Source organism: Nothoprocta perdicaria, unplaced genomic scaffold (genome assembly GCF_003342845.1).
Source record: "Nothoprocta perdicaria isolate Ctin4 unplaced genomic scaffold, notPer1 scaffold_685, whole genome shotgun sequence".
NCBI lineage: Eukaryota > Metazoa > Chordata > Aves > Tinamiformes > Tinamidae > Nothoprocta > Nothoprocta perdicaria.
The window spans coordinates 9,164-21,506 of NW_020455960.1; the positions used below are offsets into that span (position 1 = coordinate 9,164).

The 12,343-nt window shown below is 52.7% G+C and overlaps 1 protein-coding gene and 1 pseudogene across 1 annotated transcript; both read right to left on the reverse strand.

Moving 5' to 3' along the window:
* Window positions 1-2,494: 2,494 nt before the first annotated feature.
* Window positions 2,495-3,441, reverse strand: LOC112956922 (annotated as a pseudogene).
* Window positions 3,442-9,292: 5,851 nt separating this feature from the next.
* Window positions 9,293-10,228, reverse strand: LOC112956921 (olfactory receptor 14C36-like). The gene has a single exon (XM_026050402.1). The coding sequence runs from the start codon at window positions 10,226-10,228 to the stop codon at window positions 9,293-9,295; it is 936 nt and encodes a 311-aa protein (XP_025906187.1).
* Window positions 10,229-12,343: the final 2,115 nt, after the last annotated feature.

A 12,343-nucleotide genomic window follows, 5' to 3' on the forward strand; every position in this document is an offset into this window, starting at 1 on the left:
TCCCGTGTGGGGAACCTCCCTGTAGGGAGGGCAGTGGCACCGCCACGCTCGCCCCATGGCCACACAGTGCGGGCGGCTGCTGCCACCAGGATAGCAAGCAGTGACCACTGAGCCCACCAAAACCTCCAGTAGCTCCTGGGCAGCCACCCAGATGTTCTCCTGGGCGCTCCAACCAACGGGTCCTTCCCTTGATGGTTCCTGCAGAGCTGCAGGTCCCAGATCACTGAGCACAGGGGCCTCCCAGGCCGCTCTGGCTGCACTGCTCCCATATCTGCACCATGGATTGGCCTCGTCACACCAGGCCACAAACACCTCAACCAGCAGAATGGAAGGAACATGGGGACCCTGGAGCCACACGTGTGAGTGACCCTCACTCAAGGAGAGAGGGAGCAGCTGCAGGGATTTGGAGGTGGATCAAACACTTTTGGAGGCGTCCCTGCTCAAGGGGAGATCCTGGAGTTCATCCTGCTGCTATGCAAGGACAGCTCAAGGGGCTCTTGGGCTGTCCCCATATTTATGGGAAAACATGATTGACTTGTAGTCATTCTTTCATTCCAGAGGACTTTTGGCTGGGGTATGCACCATCAGCCTTATCTCTCCATCAGGATGCAGCCATCAGGACAGTTACTGCTGGTTAATGTCTGAGTCGGGGAAGAAATCATGCAGGCAACCACTAGGATCAGATAATGTCATTGGTGGTTAACACCTGAATAGGGCTACATGTGAAGTCATTTTGAGCTGGGAAAGGAGCATATCCATCACAGCACTGCAGGATGGGGAAAGGTCTCCCCAGTACAGACCCCACAACAACCCTTGGTGTCTCAGCCCACCACAGGCCTCCTGCTTGGGCAGCCTCCCCCAGCACCTGTCCCTGTCGAGTCCTGCAAATGTCCAATGTTGGACACCTCCCTGCCCAAGGCCCACTGTGGGCACAATAGTGTAGGAGATTGAAGCCGGTTACAAGAACTGACTCAATATGGGAAACTCAAAAGTTTACCACCTTGCCTGTTTATTGCAGACTCCAGCACACTTTTATGCAGTAAGCCCATGCCCCTGATCTGTCATCAGTCCAATGAGGATTTGACATGTTCTCTTCTTATCCCTATCTTGCCTCCGTCTCTGGGGCTGGCATCCAATCCTTTGTAAGTTTACCTATAAGGTCCCGGATATAATACCTTTTCTGCCTAAAAGCAAGTGTGCCACAGCTACTGTCCAATCAGCTCCATGGTCACGCAGCAGCCAGACAGCTGCCTTTGTTTTTGGTCCACTGACGGAACAAGCACACTGTTGCCCTTGAAGTTAATTATCTACTAACAAGGCATCCTGCCTGCTAATAGACACTGTACGGCCGTCCTTGGAATGGGCCCCTACACAATAGCTCCAATGGGCAGAGCTGTGTGTGTCAGGTGTCCTATTAGGCTCCACGCTGGGACTGGACCCAGTGGTGCAAGGACACAGAGGACAGAGACACTCTGTGTCTCTTGTTCCTCTATCCCATTGATTCCCTACACAGCAGTCAGCCCTTGGTTGACATGCAGAGAAACACATTTCTTTTCCCCATTTCTTCCTCCTTCCAAGAGCACAAATGCTCCTTTTTTCTTCTCCAGAGATATCCCTGCTCCCTAGAGAGCCCTTCCCCAGGGGAGTTCCTCAGGGATGGTCTGGCTGAAAGTTCCCGGAGCGTCCTGCTGCTTCCTACAGGACCCTGAGATGCTAGTGCGGCTCTGCAGAGTGAGTGGGATGGGGTGCTCTGGAGTCACAGGGTGACTCTGCAGCGGTTGTGGTGGTCCGGGTTGGATACAGACCCAGCTGGACAGACATCATTGTACCTGAGAACACTATATCAAGGGGTTTGAGGCTTTGAATGATGCTCTGAGCAAACATAGGGCATTTCAAATGGCTCAGGCTGTGTTCAGGTGTTCCTACATACAGATCGTGGTTTCAAGTGTGAAGTATCATGAATGGCTCTTGCACCTCCCTTCCTGCAAGGTCCCCACTGCAAGCGGGGCCTGAAAAGTCCCCACTGTGGCCATCTGCCACCATATGGGAGACAGTCCCAGGCAGATTCTACTTGGCCATTCATCACTGTTGAGAGCACTGAGCACTGACAAGTGCGAACTGAATCCAATCCTTACTCCCCAACACATGATCCCATGAGCTCATTGCCTTGAGGGCACGAAGAGCCCCAGAAAAGCAAAAAGTGCTTTTAAGGCTGAAAGTCCTTGAGCAAATTCTTGGCATCAGCTTTGGAAGAAGAGCCCAAGATGCAAGCTGCATTGAAATAAATGGTTTTATTAGAGGGAAGACAGTTCTGAAACACTGATAGACACATTTAAAGAAGAGTTCTGGGACAGAAAAATGCAGTCAACAACTCTGGAAAAGTGGGATGACTTCAGAAACTAGTGCAAAAACATCATTATTACAACAAGAATGCCCAAATCACAGGAGTTGTCTGAGAGGAATTAGATATTAATTGAGTAGAGGGAGGGACAGCTTATTGCTGCTGAAATATTATCAAATGAATCATCTTGTTCAGTGCATCCCTGAGTTCCTTGTTCCTCATGCTGTAGATGAGAGGGTTCAGTGCTGGAGGCACAACTGAGTACAGAACAGCTACAACCAAATCCAGAGCCGGTGTAGAGATGGAGGGTGACCTCAGGTAGGCAAATACTGCAGTACTGAGAAACAGAGAGACCACAGCCAGGTGTGGGAGACACATGGAGAAGGCTTTGTGGCGGCCCTGCTCAGAGGGGATCCTCAGCACAACTCTGAAAATCTGCATGTAGGACACCACAATGAAAACAAAACACCCTAAGCCTAACAGGCACTAACCACAATAACTCCAGCTTCCCTGAGATAGGAGTGTGAGCAGGAGAGCTTGAGGATCTGGGGGATTTCACAGAAGAACTGCTCCACCACATTGCCTTGGCAGAGTGGTATGGAAAATGTGTTCCCAGTGTGCAGGAGAGCATAGAAAAAATTAGATGCCCAGGCAGCTGCTGCCATTTTGACACAAGCTCTGCTGTCCATGATGGTCCAATAGTGCAGGGGTCTGCAGATGGCAACATAGCGGTCATAGGCCATGACGGTGAGGAGATAAAACTCTGCTGTCATGAAAAAGACAAACAGAAAGACCTGTGCAACACATCCCCAGTAGGAAATGGCCCTGGTGTCCCAGAGGGAAATGGCCATGGATTTGGGGACAGTGGTGGAGATGAAGCCAAGGTCAAGGAGGGAGAGGTTGAGGAGGAAGAAGTACATGGGGGTGTGCAGGCGGTGGTCGCAGGCTATGGCTGTGATGATGAGGTCATTGGCCAGGAGGGCAGCCAGGTAGATGGCCAGGAACAGGGAGAATTGCAAGAGCTGCAGCTCCCGCGTGTCCGTGAATGGCAGGAGGAGGAACTCATTGAGGGAGCTGCCGTTGGACATTTGCTCTTGGTTCACAGCACTGTCCAATGAGGAAAAAGCATCAACAAGTTAGACAACATCTACATGTATCATGTAGTCAACAAGCGACAATATCTCATGACAGTACCTCAGTCCCCTCCTCATGCACTGGGAAGAGACTACAGGGAGACCCAAATACTCTTCCACCAAGGACAGGGCTCATGACTGGCACCCCATGGACTTGAGGGCTGGGAGAGGAGACAGGAGGCTTTGCGGAGAAGAAGGTGTCTGCTTTGCAGGGACCGACCAAGGCTGATCCAAATCACCCCTCACACAGCAATTGCCTTTCTAGATCCCTCCCATTCACTGATCCTATATCCACAGATGGAGCTTTTCCTGCTGGCAGCTGCTCCTCTCCCCCACCTCTTCTCCCTGTCAGTACCACACACTCCATCCTACCCCCTGGGCACTCACTGTGCCCTACAGCAGGATCCAGCAGCAGGGCACTGGCCAGGGACATCTCCGTGTATGCGAGTGGGAGGGACCAGGGTCAGACAGACCCTGCTGAGGCCACACAAGGGGATGCTGGTGCTGTCTGCAGTCAGGGGAGGGCACAGGGCCTTGCTGAGCTTCCTCACACATCTCTCCATGGAAAGGRCTAGAGGGTCAGGTTCCTGCTATCACCTGGCATTTCCTTCCCATACACCCCCAGCTCTTCACAACCACAAGGACACAGGGAATCTCCTCATCTTTAACATTAACTGCCTGCACTGTCCTCTTCAAAAGGCCCCTTCACAGTATGACCCTGCCATCATGGGGGTCTCTCCTCATGCCCAGACCTTCTCCCCGCAGCACATGGGGATTTCCCACGCAAAGAGGGTGCTGACCCTCGCAGGTGGCACTCACTGCCCTGGGCACACAGCACCCTGGGGCGCAGGGACACTGCTCAGCATTACAGCCCATGCAGAACTGGGGGCACTCACTGGGTTCACACTCCTGCACCGTCCCGGGGAGAAGGCAGCCGTGATGCCCTGTCCCTCTGATGGTCTGGATGGAAATCCCTGCTCTAAAGCACCCCCAGCTCCAACAGGAGAAGCTGGGAGAGATGCCCTGAGAGATCCCATCAGCTGGGGAAGGTGCCAGGTTCAAAAGAGCCCTCCAGGAACCACAGCACTCTTGTCCTGCAGACAGACACTTACCGTGTCACGGGCTGGGGAGGTTTCTCCCTGCAAGGAGCTCTTATTCGTCCTCCTATTCCCAACTGTCCTTCACTTAGGARCGACTCATCCCAGCCTGGTGCCTGCGCGCAGTGCCCTGAATCTTGGTGCTCCTTTAAGAGGAGCTGCTCCTGGGCAGAGCTGTTTCTCTGCAGCGCCTGCGAGGTTGCCAGGGGCTCCCGCAGTCCCAGGAGCCAGGCCCAGCTCAGGAGCAGGGACCCAGCTGCAGATGGGACAGTTTCTGTCCCTTGAGCAGCCTCCAGGGGTTTCTGGGGCTCCAGGGCTGTGAGAGGGGAAGCTGTTTGGGTGTCTGCAGGGTGCATGGACACAGCTGCAGGTAGGAACCAGCATAGGACAGGCTCTGCTGGACAGAGACAAAGGCACTGCTTGGGGTCACAGACACGAAAGGAGGTCTTCATCCTCTTGATATGGCTGTTGTCTCTGCCACCAACACAGACACCTTGAAAGGTCTCATATCATTGTCCTGCACTGAGCACTGTACACCCCCAACCACTCACTGTCCAGAGGAAAACCTGGAAAATGTGTAGGAAACAAGCTCCCTTCCCAGAAGCTCCATGACCAAGCCTGGACATTTGGCCTGATAAAACATCAAGGATTAATGTGGCATCAGAGCCACCTGCACATTTCCCCGGCCTACCTGTTATCAGTGAGGACAATTTTCTGCTCTCATCACCCCCTGGGGAGTCTTTGCTCTTAATAGCTAGCAGTGGGATCCATTAAAACTCAACCAAAAGTTGGGGGTTGATTTTCACTTTGAATTCTTCCGTGTTTATTTCAGTCTCCTCTCAGTTACTGAGGTTCAGGAACTCAGTACCAAATACACCATGGGGATCACTAAAATGCAAAAAGCTCTCACAAATCCTGTATCTTCCGGGAATATTTACCAAATCTTGCATGGCTAATTGTAGAGTTTTGGGGATTTTAGCTGAACCGTGGAAACATCAGTAATATACAAGTATTTCTGCTTTTAAAGTGTTTCATGTTATTCTTGTTATTCAGCTTTCAGAGGAAGTGACAGCAGCATTCTCCAACTGGAATCAATCCAGAATGACTCCTGATCAAGTCTGGACATGTAGAAAACCAGGGTCCCAGACCTGAAGCACTCTATAGACACTCCTCCTCCCTCCTCCCCAACTTGGCCATTCCTCTCAGCCATCTGGGACTTCCATCACTCTTGTTAGAAGCTTCTCTGTTCTACTGATGTCAACAACTGAAGGTTACAGCTCATCTGCCCCAACTCCCCCTTTTTTTTTCCTTAGAGAACTAGTTACAAATAATTACAGTTTTTTTTTATTTGCAAAGAAACAGAAATAAAGCATGAAACAATTTCATAAAGACTAATGATGCACTTTGAGTGTAGGCTAAGCTTTAAACTCCCTGAAGTGTAATCCTTTGTTCTCTGAATGAACAAAGGGGAATGGGAGTCACAATACTGCAATTTAACAATGGCCAGCTCGTGTCCCATAAAATGGTGTTAGAAATTATCAAATTAAGCAGGACTGACGCGAATAGGAGAGACACAGAACTCCTGCAGGCCCTGGGTCATGATGCAGGACATGCTACTTTGGGACATCACAAAACTACCTGTGCCTCTCTACAAAAGTAGGGAAAAACCTGTGATGCAAGACCCTGGAGTGGAGGGATTTTCCTGACTGCTGAGAGTGACCCAAGCAGGACTTGGGGATGTCAAAGGAAACCCAACGCACCAACACCAAAAGCACTGGACCTTCCTGAACCCTCTGGCTGGGAGCAGGAGGGGGCGGGAGAAACAGCCACTTTATCAGACCTTCACCTCCACAACTTGTCATGGCTTCAAGGGAGCTCCCTACACCAATACTTCCCATGACTCCAGTGCATGTAGGAGGCTAAGGAGACATGGCGAAGACAGGGGAGAGTGTCACGGAACGAGTGGTGGCAGGGGTGAGTGACAAATGCACTTCACTCATATGAAAGAAATAATAACAGGATTTATTAATATGGACAATGATTTCACGAGATTCTATGGCAAGGTCACTTATTATTCACTGCATAGAGGCTCAAGATAATACACAGTTATCTTGGGATACCCTCCCGTTGGGTCACGAGGTTCAGATTGGACCCCGCTGCTTTCCAGACTCCTTCTGAGAGGAGTCTGGGTGTGGCTGGATCCAATCCTAGTCCCAGACCTGGTCAACGGTTTATGACGAAGGGTTCTTGTGCACAGTTACAAAGTAAAGTTAAAGAAAGAGAGCATGCCATGTTCACTTACCACAAAACTGTCATGGAAGGGGAGTCTCTCAACCTCGAGGAGTAACCTTGAGAGGCGTCCCTGCTCAAGGGGAGATCCTGCTGTGCAGGCCGCAGCCGTGTCAGGAGAGCTCAAAGGGCTCTCGAGCTGTCCGCATAGTTATAGGATAAGATGATTGACTTATAGTCATTCTTTCATTTCAGAGGCCCATTGGCTAGTGCACTAGCCTTACCTCCCCTTTGGGATGCAGCCTTCAGGAATGTTACGTTGAGTCTAACTGGCAGAAGAAATCAGGATGGTGGTGCCTACCATGATTAGATAAATTGCTGGTGGTTAGCAACTGAACAGGGCTGCATGTGAGGTACAGGCCAGGTTGAGCTGGGAAAGGAGCATATCCGTCACACCCTCCACCTCATTAAGGAGCTCCCTTTCCCTATGGGCACAGAGCTCCGCAGGTGTCAGCCCCTCCACGGTCCCCCTCAGCAAACCCTGCTGTCCCCACCGCTGCTGCCGGCCCCTCAGCGGCTCTGGCAGCAGGGACCTCAGCACCAGCACCCAGCGTGAGCCTCCTGCTGGCCCAGCAGCTCCTGGGGCAGCGGGGACCTCGCACGCGCCCAGCCCAGCGGGGGCTGCTGCTGCCATGGGCTGCAGGGACACCAGGATCCTGGGCAGAGCCGCCCCACCCAGGGAGGGGCTGCTGACGTCACCATCACCTGCCCACGCGCTGCCCATCCTGGCCAATCAGGGGCTGCGGCAGCAGTGACCTCACCAGCCGACGTCCATGCGTCAGCACAGAGCCGCCCTGCGGAGAGAAGGGAGGTCCCTGCACTGTCCTCGCAATGGCCTCCTTGTCCCTGCTGCTGCTGGGACATGTGTGGCCTCCCAGGCAGTGCCTGCTGCTGCCCCGGCAGCTCCTGGCACACAGGGACCTCCCCGCATGTTGGCAGCAGACCCTGCTGCCGGCCGCGCTGCTGCTGGGACAGGAGCGGCCCCAGAACCCGGCCCAGCCATGGGCCAGCGCTGGCCTTGCAGCTGCTCCGTCAGGAGGGACCTCCCAGGGAACTGCCCAAGCAGGTGCCAGGGACTCAGAAAGGAGCAGATCTCACAGTCACCCTCACAGCCACATTCCTGTTAACGGCTGCTGCCATCCACTCAGCAGCACAGACAACATGACCTCCTGATGAGCAGCAGTGCCCTTTGCCTGCTGCTGGCCCACCAGGTGCTTACAGACATTCCCTTGATGAGAATGATTTTCTTTCATAGCTGTTGCAGGGCAGCCAAGCAGCTGGGCTGCAGGGCCAGCTCTCTCATGACCAGGAGATCCACAGCCCTCTCCCTAGGGATGGCACGTGAGTCCTGCCCCCAGGGCTCCTCAGGCATTTCCAGTGAATGACAGAGCAGCCTGCCCAAGCTGACACCCACAGGAATATAGTTTTGTATTTGTTGCCCCCACAAGCACCCCACTGCTCCTTTGCTTTTCTCTGGAGATGCCACTGCTACACAGAGAGCCTTTGCCCAGGTCTGTGAGTCCACGCTGGCCTGGCCGTTCCTGCACCCCTCCCTTGGGCAGCCCAAAGGACACCGGTCTGGCGGTGCTGCTCTGCAGGGTGAGCGGCTGTGGGGACATAGGGTGACTCCACATTGGCCATGATAGTTAGGACAGAGCCAGCTAGACCAGCATCACTGCAGCTGACATCCCCCTCSCCAGGGTCTGCGGCTGTGGAGCGTGCTTGGAGCAATCCCAGGGCAATTCACATTGCTCAAGGTGTGTTTGGAGGTGTTGTTAGACCCACCCCACTGCCTCTCCTGAGACTGCAGAGCCCTCATTTGGGGCAGTGCTCAATTTGACCCTTCACTGTTGAGGGAATGCACTTGGGTTTGTAAGTCTCCACACACTAGCCAGTGCAGGCACTGCCCCTGGAGGAGCCCTCTGCTCTCTGGGTGGCTGGCTCCAAAGAGCCTTGCAGAAGCTTGGGCATCTGGCACTAGTCCTCTAAGATGTGAGACTTGCCCCTGCACAGAGCTGTTGACCACTTACCCTCTCTAGGGCCATTGGAGGGCTGAGTCCAAACCCCATTGCCTCAGGCATCACTTCTCCAGCTCATGTTCCTTAGCCTATGCAAAAGCTGAGCATGGCAACGGAGCCTGTTTGGGTGCAATTCCCTGAGCGCACTCTTGGCTCCAGCTTTGGAAGAACAAAGTATTCTGGCACAGCACTGAGGTATTCCTCTTTTATTATGGACATGATCCATGGGAGGCTACTMTGACCCAAGTATCAGCAGATTTACGAAAGTTCTCAGTCAGAAAGAAAGGGATTCAGACTCAAAAAGGTGGGATGAATTCAACTGTTCATTCACAAAAAAATGATGATCACAGACAGAACTCCCAAAGCACAAGAGTTGCCTGAGATAAACTAGAATTGCTTCTAGAGGAGATGGACTCATTGCTGATGAATGAGCACCACATGAAYGAGTTTCCTCAGGGCATCCTGGAGCTCCTTGTTCCTCATGCTGTAGATGAGAGGGTTCACTGCTGGAGGCACCACTGTGTACAGAACTGCAAACCCCAGGTCTAGAGTTGGGGTGGAGACAGATGGGGACTTCAGGTAGGCCACCATGACAGTACTGAGAAACAGGGAGACCACGGCCAGGTGTGGGAGGCACATGGAAAAGGCTTTGTGGCGGCCCTGCTCASWGGGGATCCTCAGSACAGCTCTRAAGATCTGCACRTAGGACACCACAATGAAAMBRAARCACCCAAARSCTAAACAAAGGCTAATGACAAGAAGCCCTAGTTCCCTGAGGTAGGAGTCTGAGCAGGAGAGCTTGAGGATTTGGGGAATCTCACAGAAGAACTGCTGAACCACATTGCCTTGGCACAGTGGCATGGAAAACGTGTTCCCCGTGTGCAGGAAAGCACTGAGAAAACCAGTGCCCCAGGCAGCTGCTGCCATTTTAATACAAGCTCTGCTGCTCAGGAGGGTCCCATAGTGCAGGGGTCTGCAGATGGCAACATAGCGGTCATAGGCCATGAGAGTGAGGAGATAAAACTCTGCTGAAAGTAAAAATAGAAAGAAAAAGACCTGAGAAGCGCATCCCAAGTAGGAAATGGCCCTGATGTCCCACAGGGAATTGGCCATGGATTTGGGGACAGTGGTGGAGATGGAGCCAACATCGAGGAGGGAGAGGTTGAGGAGGAAGAAGTACATGGGGGTGTGGAKGCGGTGGTCGCAGGCTATGGCTGTGATGACGAGGCCATTGGCCAGGAGGGCAGCCAGGTAGATGGCCAGGAAGAGGGAGAAGTGCAAGAGCTGCAGCTCCCACATGTCCGTGAATGGCAGGAGAAGGAACTCGTTGAGGATGCTGMTGTTGGACATTTAGCTCCCACTCATCAGAGTGAACTGTTTAAGGRGGAAAAGCAATGCAAGTCATGAGAGATTTTTATGATCAGAACTCTTCAACTTTCTCCCCAGCCCCCAAATACACATGCACACACACACATTGTTTTACTGCTTCTTGGCAAGATGTTTCTTCTGCTCCCTGCCTGGAGGTCCAGTTAATGATGGCTGTTAATATTAATGGTGTGCTGGGAGGAGCAGAGTCCTCCGCCAAGGACTCCAGAGGGTTCAGTCCTTCTCTAATGTATAAGGACTGTTCAACCTTTTCACATCCAGTTAACACATATTTTAACCACAAGCACAACATTTTCTGTTTGGGGGGAGTCTTTGTTGTTTGTTTGTCTGCTCTGCAGGGTAGGAACTGCACCCTTTCCTCTGCTCTCCCTGTGAAGTTTAGTGAGTCCCGAGAGGCAAATCCTCTCCCTGTGCCCTAGCACAGAGCCAGCACACCGGTCACACATCATTCCCACTCTCCTTTGCCTTGGCATTCACCTCTCTCAGCCAGCRGACACTGGAGCACACCTGGCTGGTGCTGACGGTGGTGTCCACTTGCACATCTCCAAAGTGCACATCCCCAAACTCACCCGCTTTTCTCGGCTCACACGTCCCGAGAGTGCTGCAGAGGCTGGGACATAGTATATGGCTCTGTTGACTGATAAAAGGCTCGGTGATCTGCTGCTGATGATCTTTGGCACCCGCTTTCTAGACAAAGACAGAATTCATCTTATTTGCCYGCACAGAGCCATCTCCAGCAGCAGCTTCTTTTCCTTGGCACYTCTGTGACTCCTGCATGGCACATTCCTCTCTTATGAATGTCGTACAGAAGGAGCTGTACCCCTGCGCAGGGCAGCACACGGCCTGACAGCTCATCCCAGGGAAGGTCAGGGGTCTTAAAGGTGGGGTCTCCTGAAAGGAGAATCAGATCATTCTCCAGTCACATGGACTGTGCTGCTTTGAGTCCCAAGGTCAAGGAGGATCCTTGACCTCTGTCTCCATTAGAGACACCTCTGCAGCAGCAACACCATGGTCTGGGTCAGATTCTAGCTGCAAATTTCCTCYGCATAAAGTCCAAGAGTAGAAACAAGAGCAGCCCTGCCCAGGAGGGAAACGAGCAGCAACATCTTGATGCTTCTGCCAGGGGTGGCAAAGGCAGAACGAGAGAGGCACACTGGGGAAAGTCTTGTCCTAACGCAGCTGTGCACACCATCTCTTGGATGGAGACATCACAGGYTGGGGTGTTCCCTGCTCATTTGCCATGATTTAAGAAATATGCAGGTGGCAGGAGTGCTGCCCCTCTCCTCATCATCCCTGTGCGACATCATCCCAGATGCTGGGTCCCCTGGAAAACTCCACTCTTGNGTCAAGGAGGATCCTTGACCTCTGTCTCCATTAGAGACACCTCTGCAGCAGCAACACCATGGTCTGGGTCAGATTCTAGCTGCAAATTTCCTCCGCATAAAGTCCAAGAGTAGAAACAAGAGCAGCCCTGCCCAGGAGGGAAACGAGCAGCAACATCTTGATGCTTCTGCCAGGGGTGGCAAAGGCAGAACGAGAGAGGCACACTGGGGAAAGTCTTGTCCTAACGCAGCTGTGCACACCATCTCTTGGATGGAGACATCACAGGYTGGGGTGTTCCCTGCTCATTTGCCATGATTTAAGAAATATGCAGGTGGCAGGAGTGCTGCCCCTCTCCTCATCATCCCTGTGCGACATCATCCCAGATGCTGGGTCCCCTGGAAAACTCCACTCTTGAAAGGTCCTCATGGTGAGTTGGACACGGTGAGCTGGACAGGGTGAGCTGGAGTTGTGACACTGAAGCCTTGACCCAGGTGGCACCTGCTTCATGGAAGGAAGAACCTACCTTTCCAGGCCACCCCTCTCATACAAAGCTTACAGCATCCTGGAGAGAAGGGAGCAGGAAATCCCTACTCTGAACCATCCCCTCTGTCTTTGCAAAGGACAAAGGTGGAGAACAATCCTTAAAAATCCAATTCTGTGAGTGGACGGGTTCAGAAGAACCCTCAAGTAGCATTGCTCTGAGGCCAGAAACTCACAGTGCCGAGGGCTGGGAAGGTTTCTGCCACAGCCAGCTCT